The 15,298-nt window shown below is 43.2% G+C and overlaps 1 protein-coding gene across 23 annotated transcripts in view; it reads left to right on the plus strand.

The window, feature by feature from the left end:
- The window catches only part of DOCK9 (dedicator of cytokinesis 9), a 289,055-nt gene that overhangs the window by 193,539 nt on the left and 80,218 nt on the right, over window positions 1–15,298 (plus strand). For all 23 annotated transcript variants that reach the window (XR_008418584.1, XR_008418573.1, XM_053892064.1 and 20 more), the window contains exons 16-27: window positions 2,166–2,245; window positions 2,325–2,512; window positions 2,645–2,710; window positions 4,105–4,197; window positions 5,469–5,592; window positions 6,133–6,254; window positions 7,345–7,431; window positions 7,787–7,876; window positions 9,264–9,379; window positions 9,652–9,721; window positions 10,534–10,659; window positions 11,402–11,473. Coding sequence is in view for 21 of the 23 variants with exons in the window: in XM_053892064.1 (XP_053748039.1) it covers window positions 2,166–2,245; window positions 2,325–2,512; window positions 2,645–2,710; window positions 4,105–4,197; window positions 5,469–5,592; window positions 6,133–6,254; window positions 7,345–7,431; window positions 7,787–7,876; window positions 9,264–9,379; window positions 9,652–9,721; window positions 10,534–10,659; window positions 11,402–11,473 (1,234 nt within the window). In the remaining 2 variants the exon portion in view is untranslated. The remainder of the gene's footprint in view (window positions 1–2,165; window positions 2,246–2,324; window positions 2,513–2,644; window positions 2,711–4,104; window positions 4,198–5,468; window positions 5,593–6,132; window positions 6,255–7,344; window positions 7,432–7,786; window positions 7,877–9,263; window positions 9,380–9,651; window positions 9,722–10,533; window positions 10,660–11,401; window positions 11,474–15,298) is intronic.

The raw sequence follows: 15,298 nt of genomic DNA on the forward strand, positions 1-15,298 counted from the left end.
CAAGCCACACTGACAGCACGTAGGGCTCAAACTCATGACCTGCAAGATCATAACCTGAGCTGAAATCAAGAGTCAGACGCTTAACTGACTGAGCCACCTAGGAGCCCCGGCCAGCAATTTTTTTAACTGAAAACAGAATGTGTGAAAAATTGTTGACTTGTCTTCCTGATAGTTATCTCTTTCAGGATTTCAAGGAATTGCTCATTGAAACTCTGATATAAACAAAAGACAAGTGGAAAAGAGAGAAACCCTAGGAGAAAGCAATTCCGCACATTGGAGCTGGCAGCGGGCAAAGCTCAGAATGTGCTCAACATGGGCTGTTGTCATCAGGAAGCGAGGATTCAGGACTGTTAGGAAATCCTGACGCAAATGAACAGTACCCCAGGTTAGACTGACACGGTACATGTGAGGCTGCTTATTATTAACACGTAACAGTAACGTCTGAGGAATCTTCAAGACAGGAGCTAGGAACTTTTCAAAAACAGGAATAAAACCAAATGCAGAATCTGGAGGCCAGTGAGCTTTGATGGGTTTTTTTTTGCAGTGTTTTAAAAGGCATTATTAAACAGGTGGCTTGTGAAGAACCACGAGGCAGCATTCTGTTTTCTTAGGAATAAGTCATGTCATGTCGAACTTGTCATCCTAACCACATTGCGGCTTTTCTTTTTTTAATTGGGTTGCTAAACTGATGCCACAGAGGAATGTAAGACCTTTAACAAGCGTATGTTCCAAGATGTCCTGTGAACGAGTCAGGGAAGTGTAGTGTGCACGAGTGGACAGGTGTTCCAGGAACAGCGGTGACTGGATTAGCATCAGTCTGGTGACGGACCTTTAGGGGTTTGAGAAGGAACCTGTTCTTGGCCACATTCTGTGCAGTATCATCATCCATGACTTTTTTGAGGACATAACATGCTGGCAAAGTGTCCTCATGACATCAGGCTGTTAGGGATATCTCATACATTAGATGTCAGAATCTGGATTTGGAAGGGTTTTGATCAACTCGAAATGGCTCAGACGTAAAAAAGTGAAACTTCCGCAAGGCAAAAATCAAATCCTGTTCTGAGTTCCCGAACCATAATTGTATGAATATAGGAGAGGGATGTAGCATGAAAGTAAAGCCTATGGAAAAAGATTCCAGGATGGTAGGTGATTTAAATGTAATGTACATCACTAGGGTGGTGTGGCTACCACAAAATAATAGAATCTGGCTACGTCGGTAGAAGGGTGTATGGTTCAAAACCAGTTAGCTCCTATGCCCCCACCTGGTCAGACCTTATTGGGCCTGATCTATGCAGTTTGGGCACCTTGATGTAAATGGAGCATTGTTCTAGGGGAGAAATGGCATTGGAGGAAGGTCTAAAAGGGCTGAAAACGGAGGCCTTCAGCATGGTGTGGTTGCCATTCATAGACGGTGGAAAGGTGTGCCACAAAGAATGTAACCAGGCCCCTTGGTGAGTGCAGGTTTCAGGGAGGTGAGATGAGGAAGCACAGTCTGGGTGTGAAAACCGCTATGCTGAGCTTCCTCGCAACTAGGAGGGGTGACACGGGAGCAGTCCTGTCAGGAACATCTCACAGGAGGTTCTTATACTGGGTTGAGTTACACCAGATACAAACACCAAACATTTCATTCAGTACTTACTTTGTGTCCAGCATTTTACTAGATACTGGAGCCTAAGATGGAGTCTAGCTCTATTTTCATGATTGTAAATGAGCCAAGAATGTGTGGGTAAGGATGGAGTGGTTCATGAAAGCTAACTGTAACACCTTGCTGATACTCTTAACTAGATTTGTGCAGTCCAGCACGGTAGCTACTGGCCATGGGTGACTATTGAGCAGGTGAAATACAGCCAAGTCCAAACTGAGATGAGCTGTAAGTGTAATACACATCTGCATTTGAACAATTAGAGTAACTTTTTACACTGATTACATATTAAAGTAATAATAGTTGGGATATATTGGGTTAAATCAAATGTATTCTTAAAACTGATTTTACCTGTTTTTTTGTTTGTTTGTTTGTTTGTTTGTTTTTACTTTTTAAAATGTGGCTCCTAGGAGGTTTACTGTGTGGCTCACATTATATTTCTCTGGAAGTGCTGCTCCAGAATTTAGGTTTTAGAGCTAACCTGACTTAGACACGTGTGATTTTTCTTTTTTTCTGTTTACAGACCTGAAAAGATGGCTAAACTCCCGGTGATTTTGGGCAACCTAGACATTACAATTGATAATGTTTCCTCAGACTTTCCTAGTAAGTGTTAGTTCTTTGTAATAACCAGACAAAATTCTGTTTGGTTTTTACTGCAACTTGTTTATTGTTAATTTTCCAGATTATGTGAATTCATCATACATTCCCATGAAGCAATTTGAAACCTGTAGTAAAACTCCAATCACATTTGAAGTGGAAGAATTTGTGCCCTGCATACCAAAACACACTCAGCCTTACACCATCTACAACAACCACCTGTATGTTTACCCTAAGTACTTGAAATACGACAGTCAAAAGTCTTTTGCCAAGGTGAGCGCAGAGATGGAGGTTTCAGTTTTGAGATCAGTCTCTCTTGGCTTCTCATGTTCTTTTATATACATTTACATATTCTGGCTTCTTGCCTTATTTTCTTCTTCTTTTTTTCTTTAAATATTGCTACAGGCCAGAAACATTGCTATTTGCATTGAATTCAAAGATTCAGATGAGGAAGACTCTCAGCCTCTGAAGGTTTGTTTTGTTTTGTTTTGTTTTTAACATTTATTCATTTTTGAAAGGCAGAGAGAGACAGAGCGCGAATGGGGGAGGGGCAGAGAGAGAGGGAGACACAGGAACAGAAGCAGGCTCCAGGCTCTGAGCTGTCAGCACAGAGCCCGACGCGGGGCTCGAACTCACGGACCGTGAGATCATGACCTGAGCCAAAGTCGGCCGCTTAACCGACTGAGCCACCCAGGCGCCCCTGAAGGTTTGTTTTTTATATATGTCCTCATTTTTCCATTTTAAAAGTGGACCTGAGTGGCAAATTGCACAACTAAAGGAATTTAGCACGTTATAGTTAGACGCAAACACGAAGATATGTGACATCATAACATATAACCAGATGTGTCAAACCTTACAGAATATGGAGTAAATGAGTTCTTGTTCCTCATTGACTGTTTCCGTTTTGTTACACTCTTTGGGGATGAAGGTTTCTTAGGCATGTTCAATTCGGTAAATACATCACGTCTGAGTATGAGCCAGGGTGTGTGGGTGCTAAGAATTGTATTAGTAAGATTGATAATAGAAATAATAATAAGGATAGATTGATATCTGTTAAGTATTATAATATGGTAATAATAACACTAGTAGAGTATTGGTGGTGTTTATTGAGTGCTTATTATGACCCAGACTCTGCTCAGAGAGCCTTAGAGTTATTAAACTCCTTTAATTCTCCTAACAGTAATTTTTAGATGAGACTAATGCATAAAATTTAAATAAAATTGTTTAGGGCTGTCCATTAGTGGCACCAGTGTTCAGATCCAGGTGGTCTGGCTCCAGACCCCAAATTCTTTACTGTAACTATGTGAAAATGACTTTCCAAGAAAGGAAGGAGACAAAGGTGTAAAGAAGAATGTAATAGTTTTTGCCCTCCAGAAAAAAAAAAATCATGGTTTACTGAGAAAGCTAGTCATGGAGAAAAAGCTCCTGGCACATAGAAGGTCCTGAAATGACTTTTTGTCAAAACTGAATAATTAGGCTAAAAAAATGCTAAGGGGACCCAGAGGAAGGAGTTAATCATTTCTTGATGGACACATGGGAGTGTGGTGCACATAGAAGGGAAGGTCGTTCAGGCAGAGGGATTGCATGAGCACAGGTGTGGAGGTGAGAAAGGGAGTTGTGGGCAAGCTGTTGTCAGGTTATAGCGTGGACGGGTGTGTGTGCTCAGGTGGGGGAGCTGGGAGAGGGGCTGAAGGAAGGGTTGGACCCAGGAGACGTAGGGGTCTCTTAGGCAGAAGAAATCCATCCATCAGAGGTGGTTATTATAAGTTTATGCTGCAGGAAGGCCTCTTTACAACACATCTGAGTTTAATTTCTGACTCTGTTAATTAAATACTGGTGTTTTTCTTTGCTAACTCTTGCTTTAGTGCATTTACGGCAGGCCCGGTGGGCCAGTGTTCACAAGAAGCGCCTTTGCTGCGGTTTTACACCATCACCAAAACCCAGAATTTTATGATGAGGTAAGTGAGGAGGTTTTCAAGGGAAATCCCAGTTAACCAGTTTTAAAGAAAACTCCAAGTTGTTTGCTTAGTAAAGCAAAATTCAAGAGAAACTGCATACTACACTGCAGTTACAGTGCTAGAACTAAATGTTGACGTATTTATTTTACATCTTCTTTTCTAATTACAAAAGTAACATTTATTCTGAAAACTTGGGAAAAAGCAGATCATAGAAGAGGAAAAGTCAAAAAGCTCTCCTCTATTACTACCACAATTAATATTCTGACATACTTTCTTTCAAATTCACACTTGTGTGGTTATGTTGGTTGGATCCGAGAATCTTTTTTCTGTATTGTTTCTTTATGTAGAATGATAATGTAGTTCATTAAAACTACTATATGAATCCTACTTTAAAAAAAAAATTGTTAATGTTTAGTTTTGAGAGAGAGGTGGGGGCAGAGAGAGAGGGAGACACAGGATCCGTAGCAGGCTCCAGGCTCTGAGCTGTCAGCACAGAGCCCAACTCGGGCTCAAACTCATCAGCCTCGAGATCATGACCTGAGCCAAGTCTGATGCTTGACTGACTGAACCACCCAGGTGCCCCTGTATGAATCCTACTTTCAGATGTTCTATCCTAGTTTTTCATCATGCCTTGGCTGTGTTAGGTTAATGTAGGGGTTGTGGTCACGTGTTTTCTAGTTCTTTCTAGAGTTGACATACCAACTCTCCCATTTCTGGTCAGTGAATGTCTTGGTCTGTTCAGGCGACAGCAGAACCACAGAATAGGTAGATTGGAAACAGCAGGTATTTATTGCTCACAGTTCTGGAGGCTGAAGTCCTAGATCAGGGGGCCAGCGTGGCCCAGTGAGGGCCATCTCTAGGTCACACACTTCTCAGTTGTACCCTCACATGGTGGAATGGGCAGGGAGGGCTCTGTTGGATCTCTTGTAAGAGCATCAGTCCCATTCATGAGGCCTCCACCCTCATGACTTAGTCACCCCCACAAGGCCATACATCCTAATACCATTACCTTGGGGGTAATACGAATTTCAACATAAGAATTTGGGGGTGGGAGTGGGGACACACACATTCAGATCACAGCAGTGGATTATGGATCCATTTCTTCTTTGGCACAGTTTACGTTCTTTGATTTCTTCGACTGCAAATGTTAATGCTAGTTTGGAGACCAAATGCAGGTTTGTGCAATGGGTGACGTGTTGTGTGCCTGCTCTCATCAGGAATTCTTGTTGTTTTAAAATATAAGAGAGATTGTTATTTTGTCTTCCTTGCAGATTAAAATAGAACTGCCCACCCAGCTACACGAAAAGCACCATTTGTTGTTCACGTTTTTCCATGTCAGCTGCGATAATTCTAGTAAAGGGAGCACAAAGAAGAAGGATGTTGTTGAAACACAAGGTTTGGGGTCTCATCAATCCTTTCATTGTTTACAGGTTACATAGTAGGTTCTTAAATTTTATTTATTTTTTAAGTTTTATTTATTTATTTTGAGAGAGAGAGCATGTGTGTGCAAGTGGGGAAGGGGCACAGAGAGAGGGAGAAAGGGAGAATTTCAAGCAGGCTCTCCACTACCAGTGCGGAGCCTGATGAGGGGCTTGAACTCACAAACCGTGAGATCGTGACCTGAGCCGAAGTCGGACACCTAACCAACTGAGCCACCCAGGCGCCCCTTAAATTTTATTTTGATTCTGAATTCTCATCCTTCTGTGGAGTTTTTAGATGACGTTTGTGAAGGTAGCATGCCTGGCTTGCATATGTAAGTTTTTATGAAAGATCATTTTAGAATTGTAATCCCAAAGAGGCCAAAGTACATTGTAGACAGTGCTCGGCAGAGACTAGATTCAGGGCCTTAAAGATCAGGCCATTTCATAGCACTGACTTTCTTTCATATGTTTTCGAACAACCTGCAGTGAAATTTTTTGTGTTTTGTTTCAACAGTTGGATATTCCTGGCTTCCTCTGCTGAAGGATGGAAGGGTAGTGACTAGTGAGCAGCATGTTCCTGTCGCGGCCAATCTCCCTTCTGGCTACCTTGGCTACCAGGAGCTCGGAATGGGCAGGGTATAGGACTTTAAGACTGATTTATCCCTATACCTTCAGAAAACATGAAAAATCGGCTAACGCAAGAATAACACAAGAACGCACACAGTATTTTTGCCGGTCCCAACATTTTGGTTTTAGTTATTCATTTCCAAGTAAACATAGGCCGGTGGAAGGCAGTGCTATTAACAGCACAATCTAGAATTCTAGTTTGGGCATTTTATAAGTCCTGAACTAGCAGCGCCTCATCAGGGAAACAGAGACTTAGAGATACTGGATGAGGTAAAAGTTTTTCACTGCAAATCAGCCATGCTCAAATAAGGACGTGTTCTTAGAGTCACGCAAACTATTAGGAATTGTCTTTCCGTTTAGCGTAAATGTAGCAACTCGTGCCCACACGGTGGCTGGTTCTGATACCTTTGCTGATCCATGAAAGCCTGAATTTTCTCCCATTTCTCCCATTGGTTAACTGATTTTGCAGTTTGTTTGGCCATCTTAAATTTTATAGATTTCAGTTTTATAATGCACTCAGGTAAGGTCTGCTTTATTTCATTTTGCAGGGCTTTTAATATTTCTCAACATTGAAGTAGTGCCAAATTTGGGTCCATGTTATGGACAAATGGTTACAATATTCCAAAATCAGGAGAAATCCTATACCACTCAGTTATAATTCCTAATCTGAATGTAAGAAAAAATGGAGGAGTCAGAAATCAAAGTAAGCACACACAGAGTATTGACCCTTTACCCATGTAGGACTTCATACTGTCCCATTTGCTGGACAATCTTCTGCCATCACTGTCAGGATCCTAAAATCCAGTTTGGTCAAGTCATTGGTGAAATAGGATTCTTTCCCTCTCAAACAGATAGTAACTCATACAACTGCAACTAAAAGGTAACTTAGAAAATCCAGCGAGGAGAGCTTTGTACCTGGGGGAAGAGAGTGGGCAGAAACTAGTACTGCTTGCATTCTTGCAGTGAGCCAGCCGTAGCTGTTGAGTCACTGATGCTGTTTGGGCCTGTGACACCTCACCAGTCCTCTCGGTGAACATGGTGTTTGAAGCCAAGAGCACTCATCTGTTGGGATGTTTTTTTTCCCTTCCATATTTTCTAGCATTATGGTCCAGAAATTAAATGGGTAGACGGAAGCAAGCCGCTGCTGAAAGTTTCAACTCATCTGGTTTCTACCGTGTATACTCAGGTACGGGCTGTTCCATTAGCATTAGTTAGCAATGATTGCTCAGTGAACGAATTTGCATGATCTTTTCAGCAAAAAAACAAACAAAAATCCTAATTGATATGTTATACGTACATATAAGGCGCTCATATGTACTGACATAAATGAATAGTACAAGTAACGTTTCTCAACTATTTCCTCTTTTGTTGGAGGTTCTTGGAAATCTTTTAAAAATTTTTATCTCTTTTGATGTTTTCATTTTTATATGATCAGTTTCTTAGTCTAAATAAAACATGCATGCTGTAAGAAGCAGGTACTCCTATTTCCACAACATTATGCTAATAGGCCTTCTTTCTTTCTCTTCTTTTTTTTCTCCCAGGATCAGCATTTACATAATTTTTTCCAGTACTGTCAGAAAACCGAATCTGGAGCCCAGGCCTTAGGGAGTGAACTTGTAAAATACCTTAAGGTATCAGATGGCTTTCTTAGTAACCCCTTTTTAATGAGATTGGAGTAGGTTGGGTTTTCCTTTTGCTGGCGAGGGTCGTTCTTACCTCTCGGGAACCTTATAAGGATGCTCTTAGCTGGATACTCTCGCTTCTCTGTGGTTTTAGATGGTGGCAAGAAGCGGCCTCATAAATAGGACAACTCCAGAGTGCTGTACGTCAACTCTACTGAAATTAAAATTAAGAATTTAATTAGAAAGAAAAGAAGACGAAAAAGAAAAGAAATAGGACAACTGCTCTGCCTCCATCTTTGTCCCACATGTACTGTTTTTAGGCCCAACCCAAAATACATTGTTCTCTGCCTACAAAATCACACACATACGCAGGCCCTGTCCTCTGAGTGCTCACTGGGTGCAGGGCACAGGGACAAGCACATAAGAAGGAGGGACTTCAGTCCTGCCATTAAGGCATTTCGAGCTCACTGTAGGAGATAACATAACCGTGGCGAATGGTGCTAGGTGGGCAAAAAACAAAACAGAACAGAACAGAAAAGAGTGCATGTGACCATCCTCAGTGTTGTGCAGGCTCCCTGTATCATGAAACAGTGATACCAAGGTGGCGTTTCTCTAGGGGAGTTTTATCCAGAATGTGGTTCAAGGGGAACATTTTAAAAAAGGAGAGTAGTTCAAAGAGCACCCGAGGCGTGGGGACAAAATACCAGACATTTGAGAAATGGAATACGAGTTTGTTTGATTTCAGCAAGGAAAATGGAATGGGGACTTCTAAAGTCACTGCTTTGCCAAGTGTCCTTTCTGGTACCTCATGGAGAGCCATGTGACTTTAGGAAGAGACTTTGTGTCGGTTTTCTATTGCTGCTGTAACGAATGCTACAGATTTGGTGGCTTCCAATAGCACAAATTTATTTTCTTACACCTCCATAGGCTGAGTTCCTTTCTGGAAACTCTGGGGGTGAATCTGTTTCCTTGCCCTTTCCCAGCTTCTGAAGGCTGTCCTCATTCCTTTGCTTGTAATCCCTTCCTCCATCTCAAAGCCAACTGTTTTACACCTCTGGCCATTCTTTCCTTAGGCACGTCTCCCCTGACCCTCCCCTTCTGCCTCCCTCTTCTGATTATGAAGACCTTTGTGGTGACTTCATGCCCACCTGGATAATCCAGAAGAGTCCCCCCATCTTATGGCCAGCCGATTAGCAGCACGAATTCCCTTTTGCCCTGTAACATCGTCACAGGTTCTGGGAATTAGGATGTGAACATCTTTGTCCCTTATTCTGCCCGCCACAGGTTCCCATTGTTTTAGATATACTTCTTCCATCCTTATTTGGAACGGGGTGGAAATTTGTTGGGGTTGGTCTACTTTTGAGAAGAAAACACAAGTGCCATTCCTTGTCTGTAGAGCTTGCATGCAATGGAAGGCCACGTGATGATCGCCTTCTTGCCCACCATCCTGAACCAGCTATTCCGCGTCCTCACCAGAGCGACCCAGGAGGAAGTTGCTGTCAACGTGACACGGTAAGAGAGGCGGAGAGGTGGATACCTTCTCCCCTTTCAGTCTGTCCTCATCTGGAGCACGGTCGTACATATCTGGGATGCTAGTATGTGTTGACCATTATAGTTAAGAAATTTCTTTTGATCCCATGTAGAGGGACCCCATCTAATTCCTCGTTTCCTTGTTTCCTGTGGTGCCAGTAGCATCATCATTGTTCTACTACTACTGTGTAATAATGAAATGTTTTCATTTTCACATTACTATTCATTGCTTTATTCATTCCTGTGGTGTGTAGGGTCATTATTCATGTGGTTGCCCAGTGCCATGAGGAAGGATTGGAGAGCCACTTGAGGTCATATGTTAAGGTATGTAAAATAAACTGTCCCTATCACTTCAATCTGTGGCTCTCCAATTTTCCTTCCAAGGACTCATTTAAAAAAAAAAATCTAGTTATTTGGGGGTGCAACTTAATACTTCTGCCTTCTCTTCTATACCTAAAGCCAGTGCTTGTACCTGGACGAGAGGAGGTCCAAAGAGGGGCAGCCATTCATTTATTTATTTAATTTTATTTTTTTCAACTACATTTCTCTTAATGGGTTTTGCAAATAATGATGATGTGGAATTTCAAAGAATTTTAAGTCGCTCTAGGAAGGCCTTTGGTATAGCCTGTTGTCATTTTTCTTTTTCCCAACTAAAATCTGCAGTAAAACTGCTTCTCCCGAGATGAGAAGGGTAGCTCTGTCTGCCATCAAATTAGACAACTACGTGGGATAGCAAGAGATGCCATGGGGCTGAGTAGCAGCAAGTTCTTTGTTCGTGTAACACAGTTCCGTAAACAAGCGGCAGTTACCCTTCGGAAAAGTTACACACACCTTCTGTTTAGTCTTAGACACCTCTGTAAATTATGGCTGTGGGATCAGTCCCCCAGGGTCAGGGGACACATTCCTCCAAGTCCTTGGGAGGTCGAGTCGTGGGCTGGAAGACCACTGACCTGAGCCAGGTGGTTCCCTAACTGATGGGTTCCCTGGGGGAACCCCTCCCACCTTCTGTTTCCACACCTTCCTCTCCCTGCTGCACTTGCACCTGGGTCCCTGACCACCATCCCCCTGGGCCTCCCCTGCTTTCAGCCCACCTCCGATAACTGGGGCATTAAAGTACCTCTCCCTTTTCTTCAAAGTATGCGTACAAGGCTGAGCCGTACGTTGCTTCCGAATACAAGACAGTGCACGAAGAACTGACAAAAGCCATGACCACAATTCTCAAGCCTTCTGCCGACTTCCTCACCAGCAACAAACTACTTAAGGTATATCGAGGGGCCAGGGTGGCTCTGTGATATGGAAACTGATGAGAGAGAATCCAAAATGCCACAGCCAGGGGGTACCTGGGTGGCTCAGTGGGTTAAGCGTCCAACTTCTGCTAGGGTCATGATCTCACTGTTCATGAGTTTGAGCCCTGAATCTGGCTCTCTGCTGTCAGCACTAAGCCCCCTTTGGATTCTCTGACCCTCCTCAGCTTGCTTTCTCGCAAAATGCCACAGCCGGATCAGTTCACCTTCCTGGTGTGCTTTTAGAGACCATCACCAACTCCTGAAAAGGGGTAAAGAGTTAGTTCTCAGGGACCAACTTTGCTGCGTATACTTGGGTTTCTGATGGAGCTGCAAAATATTACCATATTCAAAGTTCCATGGGCTCTTAAATTTTAAGAAGTCATTATATTCAAATGGGCAGAGGACACTGAGAGATTACAAAGGTGGCATCAGCAGGCGAGGCTCAGCAGAGAGGCGAGATCACAAATCTAATCCAGTGGTGCCTCTTTCTGGCTTGTGCCGTGCTGAGCAGATGCACCCAGCTTCCTGGACGCGCAAAAGCCAGAAAACAGCTGCCTGCCACTCACCTCTGGTCCCATAATAATTTATTTACCGAGAGGTTCAGCCCTGCTTTTGAGTTACACCTGTTTTGTGTCTGTAACATTGTCGGCCTAAGGGGGTAAACATCTTACCTTCTAAGTTGTTTTTCTTACCAGCATCTTTTTTTGTTTTCTTTCAGTATTCATGGTTTTTCTTTGACGTTTTGATAAAATCCATGGCTCAGCATTTGATAGAGAACTCCAAAGTTAAGGTATGTCCTTTCGTATCGGGCCTTGTGTGGCGGCTCTTAAGGGAGTCTTTTCGTTGGGTTTGTGGCCAACGTTCATTAGCCCTTTCTGTGTGCCAGTTACAGTACTGTTCTAACGGTTTTCCAAGTGAGAAAACGGTTTATTCCATGTGACAAAGCCATCAGGCTATAATAAAGTTCTACCCTTCATTTTATAGATGAAGATACTGAGGCCAGAGCGAGTTCCTTGCCCAAGGCCACGCTGCCAGCGAATAGAGGGGGTCAGGTTTTGAGACCAGTCTGCCTCCAAAGCTCACTCTCCTGAAGCATGTGTTAAAAAGTCCAAAGTCTTTTCCTTTGAATAGCTCAGAAATCTTCAAGTCTGTTGAAATGAGAGTAATAGTTTACACATTTATTTTAAATGTAATTACCCAGTCTTGAACATTGTACACCTTTCTCAGGGACTAAGCTGAGTGTGTCAGATGCATGTCCTCTAAGCATTGAATGGACTCTGAGATAACTCAGTCTCCCCCCACCAGCCCTTCTCGCTGAGGTGCCTGGGTGTGTGTGACACTCTGGGTCCCTACGTGTCCTCTCTGGACTGATGCCTGTCTGGGTGTGACCGGCTGTTTCTGGCTGTCTGAGGCTCATTGTAGATACATTTTTGTAAGATTCTAATAGGCAAACGCAGTGGCCAAGTCACTGAGTCCCTTTTGAGATGTGCATCCTCTTGGAGTTGCCATAACGACTCCAAATTCTCTCTGCATCGCAATTATGCAGAAGCAGGGCATTGAGCCCATTGAGCCCCATGGAGAGCAGGAGGCCCTGGGGCAGGGAGCTGGTGCCCAACTTTCTCTCACAGTGAATGAGGGGAGGAGAGGGGAACCACAGGGAGGGAGGGTGAAGTTCTAGGCCACCTGGACCAGGGATCTGGACTCTCAGAGAAAGCCTGGGGAAAGGCTGCTGGATTTTGTCAGGCAGAAGGTTGGCGGCTCAGCACCGAGAGCCACACTTTCCTCTAGTGGAGCAGGCACTAGTGCCTGACCAGGTGGTTTCCTTTTTATTTTTCCCTTTTTATTCCGGTTTTAGTGCCCAGGGAAATGCCAGATGGAAGTGGGCCCTGCTTTCCACAGAGTAATGCACAAGTAAATCATGCCAGAATAGCCTGCCAAATAAAAACCTAGCAGATTGTCTGCTTGGCAGTATGCAGCTCAGTGTGTGTGCACGCACACACGTGCACACACACATTCATGAATGCACACACATGCACTTTTGCATGCATGCACACACGCACACATGCATGCATGAATGCACACCCATGCACTTATGCATGCATGCACACGCACACACATGCATGCACACACGCACACATATGCACGCATCTGCATGCACACAAGCTCACATATGCACGCATGTGCATGCACACATGCATGCACTCATACACACATTCATGAATGCACACGCATGCACTTATGCATGCATGTGCGCATGCACACACATGCATGCACACATGCTCACACATGCACGCATGTGCACACACATGCACACACATTCATGAATGCACACACATGCGCTTATGCATGCATGCATGCACACACATGCACACACGCATACACACACTTACACATGCGTGCGTGCACTCACATATGCACGCATGTACATGCACGAGTGTGCACACGCTTACACGTACATGCACACACACGTGCATACACACACACATGCACACACATGGGCCATTTGGATATAGTACTTTTCTGTTAAAAATGTTGTCATATGCAGGATAGGTTGTTGGCCTGTCTCAGTTTGCTTGGGCTTCCATAGCAAGTACCACAGCCTGGGTGGCTTTAACAATAGAAGTTTATTTCTGCACACTTCCAGAGGCTGGAAATCTGACATCAAGTGCACATCTCCTCTTCAGTCTTGTTGGTTAAGGCCCACTTTAATGACCTTATAGTAACTTAATTACCTCTTTAAAGACCCTATCTCCAAATACGGTCAAATTCTAAGAGATTGTGGGTTAGGATTTCAACATATGAATTTTGTTGTTGTTGCTGTTGTTGTTTTTAGAGAGAGAGAGTGGAGGAAGGGCAGAAAGACAGAGAGAGAGAGAGAGAGAGAGAGAGAGAGAGAGAGAATCTTAAGCAGGCTCTATGCTTAGCACAGAATTGGGCACGGGGCTTTGTCTCATGACCTGAGCCAAAATCGAGTCGGATGCTTAACCGACTGAGCTACCCAGGTACCCCAACATACAAATTTTAGGGACACAATTCAGTCCATAACAAGGCCCCACTAGATTTTTCATTATTTTTGGTTTCAAATAAATGTAATCACTTCAGAAAGATTGGTGGCTTGATTATATTTAAAAATAGAACTGATTTGTTCAGAAACTATTCATTGAGAACCCTTATTTATATGGAGGCTCACAGGTTACAAAGTTAAATGTGGCGTGGTTTGTGCCTTCACAAAGTTTAGGTGGGAAAGTGTCCGAATGGACTACAGGAGCGATTGACAAAGAGGTAATGTACACTTCTGAAACACCCACAGAAGCATAAGTACCCAATAACATCTCTTTCCAAGAACTGTGATAGAAAATTAATAGAGTAATTAAATGGTATGTGGTTTTTTCTCAAGGTGACAAATTAAACCATAGAATCTCAGGGATGGTAGGAGCCTGAAAGCTGCCTCCTGGTCCAGCTCCTCCCATATGTCCCAGAGGTTGAGGTGGAGTATAGACCTGTGAGGTGCCCTGCCCAGGGTCACACAGCTGAGCAGAGCCAAGAACTCGTGCTCGAGTCAGAATCATTCTCTCCCAGATGTTCTGCTGTTTCCAGCCTTATAACCTGATTCTTCCAGTAACTCTGGGAAACAGTTTGTTTTTGGAACTCTTTAGAACAGACTGCTCAAATGCTACCATGCACAACCTTTTCTGTAAGTTAATTATATCTTGGTCCTAAAACAGTATTCAGAGAGTTTTTAGAAGTAGTTTGTTTAAAACTTGTTACCCAGCATAAAAAGAAACACTGGTATCCAAAAGGAGAAAGTTTAACCATAAGATAATTTACTATAAAAAGAGATTCAAAATACCTGCTTGCCACTTTGGAGAGTTTAACATTTCACTTTTCCTCTGACTTCTTCTGTGTCACCTGATCCATGCTGTTCCTTCCTTGAGTCGCACGTTATTGATCTAGGGACTTCTCACATATTTTGAAGGCTTTATTCATTTTGCTTCGTATCTTAGGAGTAATGAGTTTTATGTGTTTGAATTAGTTATTTTCATGTTCGTCTTTATTTATACTTTAAGAGTTGTATGCCCTAGTCCCTGATCCCAGTGTTCTGAATTTAGGGAACAATTTCATATTCACCGTGCCTGTGCCATTTGTGATTTCCAAAATCATAATCAAATTCCCTCAGAGTTTTTATACTTTTAGACTGATGATTATTAGTATAATCCAATGTGTTTATAATCCTGACCCTAATTTTTTTTGCCCCCATGGGTGAGTCTTTCTTAAAATGCCATGACCAGGCACGCATTTGTGTAGTAGGGGTACATGGGCCACAGATTCATGTAAGAGCCAGGTAATGCTTTCCCTGGAGCTGAAAGTGCCCTACCCAAAGAATATTTAGCATCAATCAGCATTTAGAGGCATAGTCTATGTTGAGCTGCAGCCTTCAGTGTGCACTCTCGATGTTAACGGGGTCCTTCCATCTGGTGCATATTTACGTAGACGGATAAATTTGATGCTGGTAGCCTTGCTTCTAATGCTGCATTCTTGCTGAAGATGGAGGTGGCCCCGTGTGCCCACCTCCCCATCCCAGCCAGTGTCCGTAGGTGACACGTGCTTGGAATTG

Source organism: Panthera pardus, unplaced genomic scaffold (assembly GCF_024362965.1).
Source record: "Panthera pardus isolate Hobbes unplaced genomic scaffold, ASM2436296v1 HiC_scaffold_1, whole genome shotgun sequence".
Classification (NCBI taxonomy): Eukaryota; Metazoa; Chordata; class Mammalia; order Carnivora; family Felidae; genus Panthera; species Panthera pardus.